This window comes from Mobula hypostoma, chromosome 17 (assembly GCF_963921235.1).
Source record: "Mobula hypostoma chromosome 17, sMobHyp1.1, whole genome shotgun sequence".
NCBI classification, from domain to species: domain Eukaryota; kingdom Metazoa; phylum Chordata; class Chondrichthyes; order Myliobatiformes; family Myliobatidae; genus Mobula; species Mobula hypostoma.
Genome location: NC_086113.1, coordinates 62775859 through 62792344, shown reverse-complemented (window position 1 = coordinate 62792344; position 16486 = coordinate 62775859). Strand labels below are relative to the sequence as shown.

General features: G+C 49.0%; 1 protein-coding gene across 1 annotated transcript in view; it reads left to right on the top strand.

The window, feature by feature from the left end:
• Positions 1 to 11283, top strand: part of pxdc1b (PX domain containing 1b) — a 66332-nt gene extending 55049 nt beyond the window's left edge. Inside the window, exon 5 of the mRNA XM_063070017.1 lies at positions 10358 to 11283. Within this exon, the coding sequence (XP_062926087.1) occupies positions 10358 to 10472 (115 nt within the window). The 3' untranslated portion in view covers positions 10473 to 11283. The remainder of the gene's footprint in view (positions 1 to 10357) is intronic.
• Positions 11284 to 16486: the final 5203 nt, after the last annotated feature.

Below are 16486 nucleotides of genomic sequence, written 5' to 3'. Positions count from 1 at the left end.
TGGTCGGTGGCACTAGGTGAGAGTAAGAGTTCAGCACAGACTAGAAGGACCAAGATGGCCTGTTTCCGTGCTGTAATTGTTATATGGTTATATAAAGATTCAGAAGTATAGAGTCGAGAATAGTAATTCTTGAATGTGTCATTAATTTCAGAATGATTCAAGGTAATGTTCCCATTTCCCATTTGAATTTTTGTAATATGTGGTTTAGCTTTAGAGCGTCTTAGTTGGTTAACTAAAAATTTACCGGATTTATCACTGTGGATATAAAACCGGCTCTTACTTTCCGAAAGTTGGCATTCAATTGGGTGAGTGGAAATAAGGTTAAACTTAGTTTGAAGTTCCACTCGTTTCTTATACAACTCCAGATTTTTGGTCTGGGCACATAGTTGGTCTGTTGCTTTAATTTGATTGTCCAGATCTAATCACTCTTTATGGGTCTTTCTTTTCAAATTCACAGTATATGAAATTATTTGACCCCTTCGATATGCTTTCATAGCGTCCCAAACAACCTGACTTGAGGTTTCAGATGAGGTGTTAGTATTTTTTAAAAAAGTTATTTGGTCCTCCATAAATTTTACAAAATCATTATCCGACAACAGGGTTGGATTAAAACGCCAATGCTTATTCATTTGGGGGAAACCAGGAAGAATTATAGACAGGGTGACTGGGGCGTGATCTGAAATCAATATACTCTGATAGTCAAGAGAGCGAACAGATGGAATCAGCTGATTATCAATTAAAAGATAATCAATTCTAGTAAAAATGTGATGGACATGTGAAAAAAAGAGTAATTGCTCTGATTTGGATGGAGAAAATGTCTTACGTCGGAGATACCATAATTGGAAAGGGAAGACTGAATTGATAAAGCAGATTTACTTGGTAGTCTAGGAATACAGACGATCAATCCATGGGTTTTCAAATGCTCATATATCCTATCCCTAAGAAATTTCTCCAGCAATTTCCCTACAACTGACGTGGGACTCACCAGTCTAGAGTTCCCAGGATATTCCCTTCTTCTCTTCTTAAATAGGGGTACCACATTAGCCACTTGCCAATCGTCCAGGACCTTGCCTGTGGCGAGAGAGGACACAAAGATACTGGGAAAGGCCCCAGCAATCTCATCTCTTGCCTCCTCTTACCTGGGGTAAATACCAGTGGACCCTGGGAACTTATTCATTTTAATACTCATTAGGAGGCCAAGCACTACCACCTCCTTGACCTCTAGATGTCCTAACGTATCACTTAGCACTGATTTCCTGGTCAACCATATCCTTCTCCTTGGTAAATACTGAAGCAAAGTACTCATTAAATACCTCACTCACATTCTCCATATCCAAGCAAGTGGTCCGCCCTTTATCCTTGAATGGTCCCACCCTCCCAATTAACATTTCTTAGTTCCTGCCAAATCCCTCGTAATTTGCCCCACTCTAATTTAAACCCTCCCACAAGGACCATACCTTTCCTTGGCTATAGCTATCCTGAAAATTAAGGAGCTATGGTTACTGTTCCCTAACTGTTCACCCACTGAAACTTCAGTCACCTGGCCAGGCTCATTACCCAACACCAGGTGCAGTACAGTCCCTCTTCTCATTGGACTGTCCACATATTAATTTAAGAAACCTTCCTGGATATACTCTTTCACAACATCAAGACTGTTGTAAGCTTGTTATAGCAGGTGAAGAGCTTGACAAAAACCACATTCAACTAGATAAGAGGTGGGAAATCCAATTTAAAACAACTTTGCTTTCTCCCAGAGCTGTGGAAACTTATTTTGAATAGCACTAGTTATCCAGAAATTTTGCTTGCACTGTTCTGTCACCCTGCAGCTCAACAAGACACTCTTGCAAAGTGATATCACTATTTTCACATTCACCCCAACTGGATTCACCACCCAATCTGGAATATGCATCTCCAGCAGGTCTCTGAACCAAAATTCCATGTCAGGGTGCAGTTGCTTCAAATGATCAAAATATATAATTAGACCATCATCTTGCAGTTCTATTTTAAGTGTGGCCAGTGAAGAAAATTGCATAAACTCACAAAAACCAACATTGCTGCTAAAAAGCTTGAGTACGCCAAGAAAAGCAGTAATAGCCTTTTTGCAGGTTATGAGATTGCAGAATTTTTCCTTGTGACTGTGAGTAGGCGTGAAAGAAGATTAACAAATAGTCATAGTCATAGTCATACCTGACTGATCCCAGGGGGAAATTGGTTTTCGTTACAGTTGCACCATAAATAATAAATAGTAGTAGAACCATAAATAGTTAAATAGTAGTATGTAAATTATGCCAGTAAATTATGAAATAAATCCAGGACCAGCCTATCAGCACAGGGTGTCTGACCCTCCAAGGGAGGAGTTGTAAAGTTTGATGGCCACAGGCAGGAATGACTTCCTATGACGCTCTGTGTTGCATCTCGGTGGAATGAGTCTCTGGCTGAATGTACTCCTGTGCCCACCCAGTACATTATGTAGTGGGTGGGAGACATTGACCAAGATGGCATGCAACTTAGACAGCATCCTCTTTTCAGACACCACTGTGAGAGAGTCCAGTTCCATCCCCACGACATCACTGGCCTTACGAATGAGTTTTTTGATTCTGTTGGTGTCTGTTACCCTCAGCCTGCTGCCCCAGCACACAATAGCAAACATGATAGCACTGGCCACCACAGACTTGTAGAACATCCTCAGCATCATCCGGCAGATGTTAAAGGACCTCAGTCTCCTCAGAAAGTAGAGACGGCTCTGACCCTTCTTGTAGACAGCCTCAGTGTTCTTTGACCAGTCCAGTTTATTATTAATTCGTATCCCCAGGTATTTGTAATCCTCCACCATGTCCACACTGACCCCTTGGATGGAAACAGGGGTCACTGGTACCTTAGCTCTCCTCAGGTCTACCACCAGCTCCTTAGTCTTTTTCACATTAAGCTGCAGATAATTCTGCTCACACCATGTGACAAAGTTTCCTACAGTAGCCCTGTACTCAGCCTCATCTCCCTTGCTGATGCATCCAACTCTGGCAGAGTCATCCGAAAACTTCTGAAGATGACAAGACTCTGTGCAGTAGTTGAAGTCCAAGGTGTAAATGGTGAAGAGAAAGGGAGACAAGTCAGTCCCCTGTGGAGCCCCAGTGCTGCTGATCACTCTGTCGGACACACAGTGTTGCAAGCACACGTACTGTGGTCTGCCAGTCAGGTAATCAAGAATCCATGACACCAGGGGAGCATCCACCTGCATCGCTGTCAGCTTCTCCCCCAGCAGAGCAGGGCGGATGGTGTTGAATGCACTGGAGAAGTCAAAAAACATGACCCTCACAGTGCTCGGTGGCTTGTCCAGGTGGGCGTAGACACGGTTCAGCAGGTAGACGATGGCATTCTCAACTCCTAGTCGGGGCTGGTAGGCGAACTGGAGGGGATCTAAGTGTGGCCTGACCATAGGCCGGAGCAGCTCCAGAACAAGTCTGTCCAGGGTCTTCATGATGTGGGAGGTCAATGCCACTGGTCTGTAGTCATTGAGGCCGCTGGGGCACGGCGTCTTCGGCACAGGGACGAGGCAGAACGTTTTCCACAGTACAGGAACCCTCCGGAGCCTCAGGCTCAGGTTGAATACATGGCGAAGTACTCCACATGGCTGAGGGGCACAGGCTTTGAGCACCCGAGTACTGACACCATCCGGTCCTGCAGCCTTGCTTGGGTTGAGACATTTCAGCTGTTTTCTCACCTGTTCAGCCGTGAAGCCCACCGTGGTGGTTTTGTGTGGGGGAGGGGTATAGTCATGAGAGCAGGGTGGGGGACTGTGAGGAGGGGTAGGAGGGGAGAGTGGAACATGTGTTGATTGGGGCCGACAACAGATGGCTCAAATGTTGAAGAATATAATGATTATGATCACATAATCTCACGTTCAAAGGTATCGGGATTGAATATACATGTAAAAATAAAACTAGATTTTTGAGCGGTATTTTTTAAAATTATTTAACTTTTTACTCAACCAACACACATCAAAGTTGCTGATGAACACAGCAGGCAAGGCAGCATCTCTAGGAAGAGGTACAGTCGACGTTTCGGGCCGAGACCCTTCGTCAGGACTAACTGAAAGAAGAGTTAGTAAGAGATTTGAAAGTGGGAGGGGGAGGGGGAGATGTGAAATGATAGGAGAAGACAGGAGGGGGAGGGATGGAGTCAAGAGCTGGACAGTTGATTGGCAAAAGGGATATGAGAGGATCATGGGACAGGAGGCCCAGGGAGAAAGAAAAGGGGAAGGGGGGAAAAAACCCAGAGGATGGGCAAGGGGTATAGTGAGAGGGACAGAGGGAGAAAAAGGAGAGAGAGAGAAAGAATGTGTGTATATGAATAAATAATGGATGTGGTACGAGGGGGAGGTGGGGCATTAGCGGAAGTTTGAGAGGTCAATGTTCATGCCATCAGGTTGGAGGCTACCCAGACGGAATATAAGGTGTTGTTCCTCCAACCTGAGTGTGGCTTCATCTTGACAGTAGAGGAGGCCGTGGATAGACATCTCAGAATTGGAATGGGATGTGGAATTAAAATGTGTAGCCACTGGGAGATACTGCTTTCTCTGGCGGACACAGCGTAGGTGTTCAGCAAAACGATCTTCCAGTCTGCGTCGGGTCTCACCAATATATAGAAGGCCACATCGGGAGCACCGGACACAGTATATCACCCCAGCCGACTCACAGGTGAAGTGTCGCCTCACCTGGAAGGACTGTCTAGGGCCCTGAATGGTGTTAAGGGAGGAAGTGTAAGGGCATATGTAGCACTTGTTCTGCTTACAAGGATAAGTGCCGGGAGGGAGATCAGTAGGGAGGGATGGGGGGGATGAATGGACAAGGGGGTCACGTAGGGAGCGATCCCTGCAGAATGCAGAGTGAAGGGGGGAGAGGGAAAGATGTGCTTAGTGTTGGGATCCCATTGGAGGTGGCGGAAGTTATGGAGAATAATATGTTAGACCTGGAGGCTGGTATTTTTACAAATATTTTTAAAGTACTATGCAAATTCTTTGTGGCAATAAAGAGCACGTATTCACCATCAAAGTGAATTGAACTTCCTTCCAAAACATGATAATTATCAGGGATTTAATGGAAGTTGTAGTGATAGATAGTGAAGCTGTGAGAGACATCACACCATCTCACCTCTCTGCAGTTTAGTGTTTCTGACAGATGACCCCACTGAAGCAACTGCAGCCTTCACATCACATTTTATAAGTATTGTTAACACGCACGGGTCACGGAAAGGCAAACAGACCCAACCTCCCGCTGCATACTCGCTGACCGGCCGATCTGCAGTTTGTGATTTGAGGTAGTTGTGCAGCCGGGCTCGGCAAGGTGTGAACAGTGATGTGTGTGGTGTGTGGTCAGGCAGGAGCAGAGGGGTAACAACGCATGTACTGCACCATCCCCTCCCACACACACACAAAGCTGTTTTGTTGCTTCATTTGCATCATCCAGCATATTTTCCCTTTCATTTCATTCAGAGTTCCAATTAAATTACATATTTCGTTTTTTATTTCTATTCGTAAAGTTTAGTAATGTTTTGTTAAAACAGTGAACTTATCATGACCCAGTCAGAAACTCCTGTGGCCCCCAGTTTCTTTTTTTACTTGTAGCCCCTATGAAATCTGGCATGCCCATGTAGAGAACAACTGGTGCAGAGTATGAAGAGGTGAGGGAGAGGGCTGAGAGTCTGAGGAGGAAGTTGGTGGGCAGACAGAGCCATGTTGATGGGGCAGAATGATGGTTGGCACTTTGAGTTGAGACCCTGCATCTTTGTGAATGATGTGCTTAGATCAACAAAGCTGAGTGTAGCTGGGGCCTCAGGACTGAGTTCATTCACCCTTCCAGTAAATTGGGAGGGTGAACAGGGGCAGTGTTGCTGGTGTTTTCCAGTGTCTCATTGTACCTGCTGCAGGTAGACCAGGTCCCAGGTCTCAGGTGTAGGAGGGCAGGGATCATTACCGCCTGGTGGCAGTGAGTTTTGTGCCAGGTCTGGCTCATTACTCATGTTCTTGATGATATCTCAGCTGAAAAGTGAGTCTGCCCCTGAGTGACACTCAGTGGTTAACCCACAACACCAGCAATACCCAGGAGCCAACTCACTGCCCCATCCAAGGGGATTGTTGGTGCACTGATAAACCGCAGTTATAATTCACTCAGGTTGGGACACTGAGGTGTGTGGGTGAGCTTTGCAACTTATTCCACCCTTGTCACAGCAGATAGCCCTGTGAGAAGAGTGATAAACTCCAAAGGCTCTGGTTGGTCACTCAGCTGAAGCTGGTCTGTTATTGATTGTTAACTGGACCATGCACAACAGGAAAGTTGCTGTGGAGTGTTTTTCTGCAAAAGGTTACAATGCATTTGCACACCATCTTGCCATCTCTCAGCAAGTGTCAGGGCCTAATTATCCTTCTTCTTTGAGGTCATTGAGTTATAATAGAGTGCTCACAGACCTTTGATGATCTGAGAATTTGTTACCAATGTTCATATTCACATCAAAGAGGTTGGTTATAAAAAAGAGAAAAGGATGCTACTCCCACGTACCAACTCAGAGTTGAGCAAGTTCACACAAGTTTACACTGGTACTACAGGGGAAGTGCTGAGACTGAGGGGTGCATGGCGCTGTGGGAGGGGCAGTACTGAGGGAGTGTCACACTGTGCGGGGCAGTACTGAGGGAGGGTCACACTGAGAGGGGCAGTACTGAGGGAGTGTCACACTGTGGGAGGGGCAGTACTGAGGGAGTGCCACACTGTGGGGGGGGGCAGCACTGAGGGAGCGTCACACTGGGAGGGGCAGTACTGAGGGAGTGTCACACTGTGGGAGGGGCAGTACTGAGGGAGCGTCACACTGTGGGAGGGGCAGTACTGAGGGAGCGTCACACTGTGCGGGGCAGTACTGAGGGAGTGCCACACTGTGGGAGGGGCAGTACTGAGGGAGTGTCACACTGTGGGAGGGGCAGTACTGAGGGAGGGTCACACTGAGAGGGGCAGTACTGAGGGAGCGTCACACTGTGGGAGGGGCAGTACTGAGGGAGGGTCACACTGAGAGGGGCAGTACTGAGGGAGTGTCACACTGTGGGAGGTACAGTACTGAGGGAGTGCCACACTGTGGGGGGGGGCAGCACTGAGGGAGCGTCACACTGGGAGGGGCAGTACTGAGGGAGTGTCACACTGTGGGAGGGGCAGTACTGAGGGAGCGTCACACTGTGGGAGGGCAGTACTGATGGAGTGTCACACTGTGGGGGCAGTACTGAGGGAGAGTCACACTGTGGGAGGGCAGTACTGAGGGAGAGTCACACTGTGGGAGGGCAGTACTGAGGGAACGTCACACTGTGGGAGGGGCGGTCCTGAGGGAGGGTCACACTGTGGGAGGGGCAGTACTGAAGGAGTGTCACACTGTGGGGGGGGCAGTACTGAGGGAGAGTCACACTGTGGGAGGGGCAGTACTGAGAGAGTGTCACACTGTGGGGGGGCAGCACTGAGGGAGAGTCACACTGGGAGGGGCAGTACTGAGGGAGGGTCACACTGTGGGAGGGGCAGTACTGAGGGAGCGTCACACTGGGAGGGGCAGTACTGAGGGAGTGCCACACTGTGGGAGGGGCAGTACTGAGGGAGCGTCACACTGTGGGAGGGGTGGTACTGAAGAAGTGTCACACTGGGAGGGGCGGTACTGAGGGAGTGTCACACTGTGGGAGGGGCAGTACTGAGGGAGTGTCACACTGGGAGGGGCAGTACTGAGGGAGCGTCACACTGGGAGGGGCAGTACTGAGGGAGTGTCACACTGTGGGAGGGGCAGTACTGAGGGAGCGTCACACTGTGGGAGGGCAGTACTGAGGGAGCGTCACACTGTGGGGGGCCAGTACTGAGGGAGCGTCACACTGTGGGAGGGCAGTACTGAGGGAGCATCACACTGTGGGGGGCCAGTACTGAGGGAGCGTCACGCTGTGGGAGGGGCAGTACTGAGGGAGCGTCACACTGTGGGAGGGCAGTACTGAGTGAGCGTCACACTGTGGGGGGCCAGTACTGAGGGAGTGTCACACTGTGGGAGGGGCAGTACTGAGGGAGCGTCACACTGTGGGAGGGCAGTACTGAGGGAGTGTCACACTGTGGGGGGCAGTACCGAGGGTGTGCCACACTGTGGGGAGGGGCAGCACTGAGGGAGAGTCACACTGTGGGAGGGGCGGTACTGAGGGAGTGTCACACTGTGGGGGGGGGGCAGTACTGAGGGTGTGCCACACTGTGGGGGGGCAGCACTGAGGGAGAGTCACACAGTGGGAGGGGCGGTACTGAGGAAGTGTCACACTGTTGGAGGGGCAGTACTGAGGGAGGGTCACACTGTGGGAAGGGCGGTACTGAAGGAGGGTCACACTGTGGGAGGGGCAGTACTGAGGGAGCGTCACACTGTGGGAGGGCAGTACTGAGGGAGTGTCACACTGTGGGAGGGGCAGTACTGAGGGAGCATCACACTGGGAGGGGCAGTACTGAGGGAGTGCCACACTGTGGGAGGGGCAGTACTGAGGGAGGGTCACACTGTGGGAGGGGCAGTACTGAGGGAGCGTCACACTGGGAGGGGCAGTACTGAGGGAGTGCCACACTGTGGGAGGGGCAGTACTGAGGGAGCGTCACACTGTGGGAGGGGTGGTACTGAAGAAGTGTCACACTGGGAGGGGCGGTACTGAGGGAGTGTCACACTGTGGGAGGGGCAGTACTGAGGGAGTGTCACACTGGGAGGGGCAGTACTGAGGGAGCGTCACACTGGGAGGGGCAGTACTGAGGGAGTGTCACACTGTGGGAGGGGCAGTACTGAGGGAGCGTCACACTGTGGGAGGGCAGTACTGAGGGAGCGTCACACTGTGGGGGGCCAGTACTGAGGGAGCGTCACACTGTGGGAGGGGCAGTACTGAGGGAGCGTCACACTGTGGGAGGGCAGTACTGAGGGAGCATCACACTGTGGGGGGCCAGTACTGAGGGAGCGTCACACTGTGGGAGGGGCAGTACTGAGGGAGCGTCACACTGTGGGAGGGCAGTACTGAGTGAGCGTCACACTGTGGGGGGCCAGTACTGAGGGAGTGTCACACTGTGGGAGGGGCAGTACTGAGGGAGCGTCACACTGTGGGAGGGCAGTACTGAGTGAGCGTCACACTGTGGGGGGCCAGTACTGAGGGAGTGTCACACTGTGGGAGGGGCAGTACTGAGGGAGTGTCACACTGTGGTAGGGGAAAAGAATGAAAATAAACTCAAGGAGTAAGAATATTAGATACTTTGGATTTACCTGCTAATATTATAATATGAAATAACTTCTCCAAGTGGAATGCACATTACTCATTTTCATCATATTTGAATTTTTTTTAGTTTGTTTAGTTAGGTTGTCAACAGGTAGAAGTTTTTAATCTCGATTGATGTTAGTGTCGCAGTCTGTTTTGGCAGGGTTGTAATCTCACAGACTGTCTATCATCCACCATGTCCTGTCGATCTTCTGTTAGCTGGAAAGGAGATGGATCCTGAAAGCCAAGGTGTCAGAGACCTCCCAACCCACCAGGCACCCAGAGTCTTTAGAGATTTACAACAACCATTCTCTGGACTAATTCAGCAGGAAGCAGCATCTGTGGGCATTGTTGACATTTCAGGTCGAGGCCCTGAATCAGGACTTCAATTGGCAGGGTTTTGACCCAAAACGTTGACAAATCGCTGAGTTCCTCCAGCGGTTTGTTTTCTGCTCCAGATTCCAGCGTCTGCTGTCCCTTTTGTCTCATTTTTTGAGATTTGTTCAGCTCTGACATGGAGAGGCCAGTTGCATTTCTGCCATTTAGCACTTGTTCATTAAATTCACCTGTCACTTGCGGTTCAGTGAAACCCGCACTTCTGGAGATTCCTGAGGGATTTTTAAAATCTCAATTAGCAGATGAGGCTATGAAAAACTTTGGCAGGGCTACACACAGAACCCTGGGGATGCTGGACTCACCTAGCACCACATCCCTTCTGCTAATCACAATATGGAAAGACTTTGAGGGACACTTAGAAGCACAGCAGCAGGAAAAAGGTTTATCACTGAGTTACTGTGGCAGAAGTTTACATGTTAAAGAGGCAGATAGGAGGGGAAGGGAATAAAACCACAGCTCTGGTTCACACAGATTTAAATTGTCTTAAAGGTCATACAGAGTACGACATATGAAAGAGAGAAAGAAATTGTTCCTTAGTACAATGTGAATATTTATGCAACTGCTGCAGCTGAGTTATAAATTGATCTGTGTTGCAGTCTGTAATTTTGCTGACATCGCTGTACTTTTGTGTTCTTGTTACATGCATCGGGTCCACATCAACCCCACTGAGTAAACCTTTCTCTCTTGCAGATTACAGAATGGAAGTGAATTTACTGAAGAGCTTGATGAGGATGATCCCAGCGCCTACGTTACAAACTTATCTTATTATCAGCTTGTTCCCTTTGAAACAGACATCTTGGAGTGATTGCAACACCAGGCACGTTTAAAAAGAGGCTGACTTTCACCTTGCCTTATTCATCTATCCTCTAGTTTCCAACAGCGAGACGTGAAGTGGATAACAATATTCAGGTTGCAGGCTGGGTCAGTTTATGAAGGAATCCAAATACTTGCATTATTCTCTGATTTCAGCTTCTTGCCCAGCTGTTCATGAAAGGATCAGTGGCCTGTGGGCCTCAGCTCTGACAGAAGGAGAAGTCACAAGCTGGTCTGCTAATTTTTGGAAAGCACAAAATGTCTCCTTGTTAAAAATAGATAATAATCAGCAGGGTAAGCAATTATCTATAAAACAGGGCACCTTGACAGTACAGGTGGGATCCATTCATCTTGAAGAAGAGTTGGTGTGGATTGTTCTGAGTTGTAATGTAATTTTGTGTTTGCATGCAGAGGTAGACCTGGGGAGGAGTATACCCTATCCTATGGTGGGGGCTGGTCTTGAGATCATCCCCACACAGATGGATTCAGAAAGAGGGAGGTACTTGAGGCCATGCTCATCTCAGAATGTTCCATCTTCACCCCTCCCGTGTGTTTTTGAACATTGAAGGTTCATATTGCAATGAAGCTACTAAAAACTTTGATAACGCTGTCTAAACTGTGTTCTTCACTGCATCCCCATGGACTGCACATGGTCCCCTGTTATAGGACCTTTTAAACAAATCTCCACTAACTTACTATTTTTGACTTATGTAAATAGTAAATTATTAAATCCAGATTGTTTTATAGAGCGTATCTGCAAATGTATTTTACTGGCAGCAGTATTAATCATTAAAATATTTTAATCAATGCAATAACCAAATGGTGACCATTTATTTCAGAATAAGGGATGAATACAGAGCCACATTTTGATGCAAACTATTAACAGAGCTGCACTTCATTTTACAATTGTCACCTTCAAACCTTTGATAATCCAGCATACTCCGGTCTTTGATAGTCCTGGACCACAAGGTTTTCTAGTACGACCTACCTAACTCTCCTAGCACACCATTCTCTGTAACTTGCACTAACTCCAAGAGAATCCTACCACTAAGCCCATCTTTTACTCCCCCGCCCCCAACTTTCTTTTCTGCAGGAATCGCTCTCTACGTGACTCCATTGTCCACTCTTCCCTCCCCACTGAAATCCCTACTGGCACTGAAAAATGCTACATCTGCCCCAACACGGCCTCCCTCACTGCCATTCAGGGCCCCAGACAGTCCTCCCTTCAACTGGGAGTCTGTCAGTGGCCTCCTCTACATGAGTGAGTCCAAGCATAGGCTGGGGGACTTCTTCATCAGCCACCTCTGCATGGCCTTGCTCAGAAGATGGGATTTCCCTGTGGCCATCCATTTCAATTCAACTTCCCATTCTAAAACGTCAGACCGTGGCCTCCCCTACTGCCGTGATGAGACCAAACTCAGGATGAAGGAAAAACACCTCATGTTCTATCTGGTACCCTCCAACCAAATGGCATGAATATAAATCTCTCTAACTTCTGGTAATTTTCCCTCCTCCCTTTCTTTTTGTCCATTCAAGTTCCTCTCTCACCACTCTTCTTCACCTCACCTGCCTACTTCCTCCCTCTAGTGTCCTTCCTTCCCTTTCTTCCATGGTCTACTGTCCTCACCATCAAATTCCTTCTTCACCTCCCAGATTCCTCCCTCATCCTCCTCCCTCACCCATCACCTCCCAGATTCCTACCTCAACCTCCTCCCCAGCCATCACCTCACAGATTCTTTCCTCATCCTCCTCCCCCACCCATCACCTCACAGATTCCTACCTCATCCTCCTCCCCCACCCATCACCTCCCAGATTCCTCCCTCATCCTCCTCCCCCACCCATCACCTCCCAGATTCCTCCCTCATCCTCCTCCCCCACGCATCACCTCCCAGATTCCTACCTCATCCTCCTCCCCACCCATCACTTCCCATATTCCTCCCTCATCCTCCTCCCCACCCACCACCCCCCCAGATTCCTACCTCATCCTCCTCCCCATCCATCACCTCCCAGATTCCTACCTCATCCTCCTCCCCACCCATCACCTCCCAGATTCCTACCTCATCCTCCTCCCCCACCCATCACCTCCCAGATTCCTCCCTCATCCTCCTCCCCCACCATCACCACCCATCACCTCCCCCTCATCTGCTTTCACCTGTCATCTGCCAGCTTCTACTCCATCCCCTCTCCCAACCTTCTTATTCTGGCTTCTGCCCTCACCTCCAGTCCTGATGAAGTATCTCAGCCCAGAAAATTGACTGTTTATTCTCTCCATAGGTGCACCTGTCTTGCTGAGTTCCTCCAGCATTTTCTGTATGCAATGTTCTGTAATAAGCCAAGTGCTCAAATAGCCAGTGCTGTGAATGTAAATTCTCTTAATATCTCTTCTAAATAATCTTCCAGAAATAGTAAGGGACAGAGGGTCCAGTGAGATGGAGGAACTGAGTGAAATACATGTTAGTAGGGAAGTGGTGTTAGGTAAATTGAAGGGATTGAAGGCAGATAAATCCCCAGGGCCAGATGGTCTGCATCCCAGAGTGCTTAAGGAGGTAGCCCAAGAAATAGTGGATGCATTAGTGATAATTTTTCAAAACTCGTTAGATTCTGGACTAGTTCCTGAGGATTGGAGGGTGGCTAATGTAACCCCACTTTTTAAAAAAGGAGGGAGAGAGAAACCGGGGAATTATAGGCCGGTTAGCCTAACGTCGGTGGTGGGGAAACTGCTGGAGTCAGTTATCAAGGATGTGATAACAGCACATTTGGAAAGCGGTGAAATGATCGGACAAAGTCAGCATGGATTTGTGAAAGGAAAATCATGTCTGACGAATCTCATAGAATTTTTTGAGGATGTAACTACTAGAGTGGATAGGGGAGAACCAGTGGATGTGGTATATTTGGATTTTCAAAAGGCTTTTGACAAGGTCCCACACAGGAGATTAGTGTGCAAACTTAAAGCACACGGTATTGGGGGTAAGGTATTGGTCTGGGTGGAGAATTGGTTAGCAGACAGGAAGCAAAGAGTGGGAATAAACGGGACCTTTTCAGAATGGCAGGCGGTGACTAGTGGGGTACCGCAAGGCTCAGTGCTGGGACCCCAGTTGTTTACAATATATATTAATGACTTGGATGAGGGAATTAAATGCAGCATCTCCAAGTTTGCGGATGACACGAAGCTGGGTGGCAGTGTTAGCAGTGAGGAGGATGCTAAGAGGATGCAGGGTGACTTGGATAGGTTGGGTGAGTGGGCAAACTCATGGCAGATGCAATTTAATGTGGATAAATGTGAAGTTATCCACTTTGGTGGCAAAAATAGGAAAACAGATTATTATCTGAATGGTGGCCGATTAGGAAAAGGGGAGGTGCAACGAGACCTGGGTGTCATTATACACCAGTCATTGAAAGTGGGCATGCAGGTACAGCAGGCGGTGAAAAAGGCGAACGGTATGCTGGCATTTATAGCAAGAGGATTCGAGTACAGGAGCAGGGAGGTACTACTGCAGTTGTACAAGGCCTTGGTGAGACCACACCTGGAGTATTGTGTGCAGTTTTGGTCCCCTAATCTGAGGAAAGACATCTTTGCCATAGAGGGAGTACAAAGAAGGTTCACCAGATTGATTCCTGGGTTGGCAGGTCTTTCATATCAAGAAAGACTGGATGAACTGGGCTTGTACTCGTTGGAATTTAGAAGATTGAGGGGGGATCTGATTGAAACGTATAAGATCCTAAAGGGATTGGACAGGCTAGATGCGGGAAGATTGTTCCCGATGTTGGGGAGGTCCAGAACGAGGGGTCACAGTTTGAGGATAGAGGGGAAGCCTTTTAGGACCGAGATTAGGAAAAACTTCTTCACACAGAGAGTGGTGAATCTGTGGAATTCTCTGCCACAGCAAACTGTTGAGGCCGGTTCATTGGCTATGTTTAAGAGGGAGTTAGATATGGCCCTTGTGGCTACAGGGGTCAGGGGGTATGGAGGGAAGGCTGGGGCGGGGTTCTGAGTTGGATGATCAGCCATGATCATAATAAATGGCGGTGCAGGCTCGAAGGGCCGAATGGCCTACTCCTGCACCTATTTTCTATGTTTCTATGTTTCTATGTTTCTTTCAGTTAGTCCTGACAAAGGGTCTCGGCCCGAAACGTCGTCTGTGCTTCTTCCTATGGATGCTGTCTGGCCTGCTGCGTTAACCAGCATTTTGTGTGTATTGCCTGAATTCGTGGAGTGTTGGAACTAACACTTCATAGTAATTGCTACAGCGCAGTGACTGTAGCAATGTAACTGTCGCAGTGATATAAACACACAGTGCTACAACGAAACCAGTCCTGTAACTACCCAACTTCTACAGCCGCCCTGTCCAGAGCCACTGTACTAAGTCACTGAGCCGAGTCACTGTCACTGAGCTGAGTCACTTCCGAATCACTGTCACCGAGTCACTGTCACCGTGTCACTGTCACTGTGCTGAGTCACTGTCACCGTGTCACTGTCACTGGGTTGAGTCACTGTCACTGAGCTGAGTCACTTCTGAATCACTGTCACCGTGTCACTGTCACTGTCACTGGGTTGAGTCACTTCCGAATCACTGTCACTGTGTCACTGTCACCGTGTCACTGTCACTGTGTCACTGTCACTGTGTCACTGTCACCGAGTCACTGTCACCGAGTCACTATCACCGTGTCACTGTCACTGGGTCACTGTCACTGTGTCACTGTCACTGTGTCACTGTCACTGTGTCACTGTCACCGAATCACTGTCACTGTGTCACTGTCACCGTGTCACTGTCACTGTGTCACTGTCACTGTGTCACTGTCACCGAGTCACTGTCACTGTGTCACTGTCACTGTGTCACTGTCACCGAGTCACTGTCACCGAGTCACTATCACCGTATCACTGTCACTGGGTCACTGTCACTGTGTCACTGTCACCGAATCACTGTCACCGAGTCACTGTCACCGTGTCACTGTCACTGTGTCACTGTCACTGTGTCACTGTCACCGAGTCACTGTCACCGTGTCACTGTCACTGTGTCACTGTCACCGGGTCACTGTCACTGTCACCGAGTCACTGTCACCGTGTCACTGTCACTGTGTCACTGTCACCGAGTCACTGTCACTGTGTCACTGTCACTGGGTCACTGTCACCGAGTCACTGTCACCGTGTCACTGTCACTGTGTCACTGTCACCGTGTCACTGTCACTGTGTCACTGTCACTGGGTCACTGTCACCGAGTCACTGTCACCGTGTCACTGTCACTGTGTCACTGTCACTGTGTCACTGTCACCGAGTCACTGTCACCGTGTCACTGTCACTGTGTCACTGTCACCGAGTCACTGTCACTGTGTCACTGTCACTGTGTCACTGTCACTGTGTCACTGTCACCGAGTCACTGTCACCGTGTCACTGTCACCGTGTCACTGTCACCGTGTCACTGTCACTGTGTCACTGTCACTGTGTCACTGTCACTGGGTTGAGTCACTGTCACTGAGCTGAGTCACTGTCACCGTGTCACTGTCACCGAGTCACTGTCACCGTGTCACTGTCACCGAGTCACTGTCACTGTGTCACTGTCACTGGGTTGAGTCACTGTCACTGTGCCGAGTCACTGTCACCGTGTCACTGTCATTGTGTCACTGTCACTGAGCTGAGTCACTGTCACCGTGTCACTGTCACCGTGTCACTGTCACCGTGTCACTGTCACTGTGTCACTGTCACTGGGTTGAGTCACTGTCACTGTGCCGAGTCACTGTCACCGTGTCACTGTCATTGTGTCACTGTCACTGGGTTGAGTCACTGTCACTGTGCCGAGTCACTGTCACCGTGTCACTGTCACTGGGTTGTGTCACTGTCACTGAGCTGAGTCACTGCCAAGTCACTGTCACTGAGTTCAGTCACTGTGCCGAGTCACTGTCACTAAGTCACTGTCACTGAGCTGAGTCACTGCAGAGTCACTGTCACTGAGTCCAGTCACTGTGTCGTGCCACTGTGTTGAGTTGGCACAGTAACTCTGAGCCGATTCA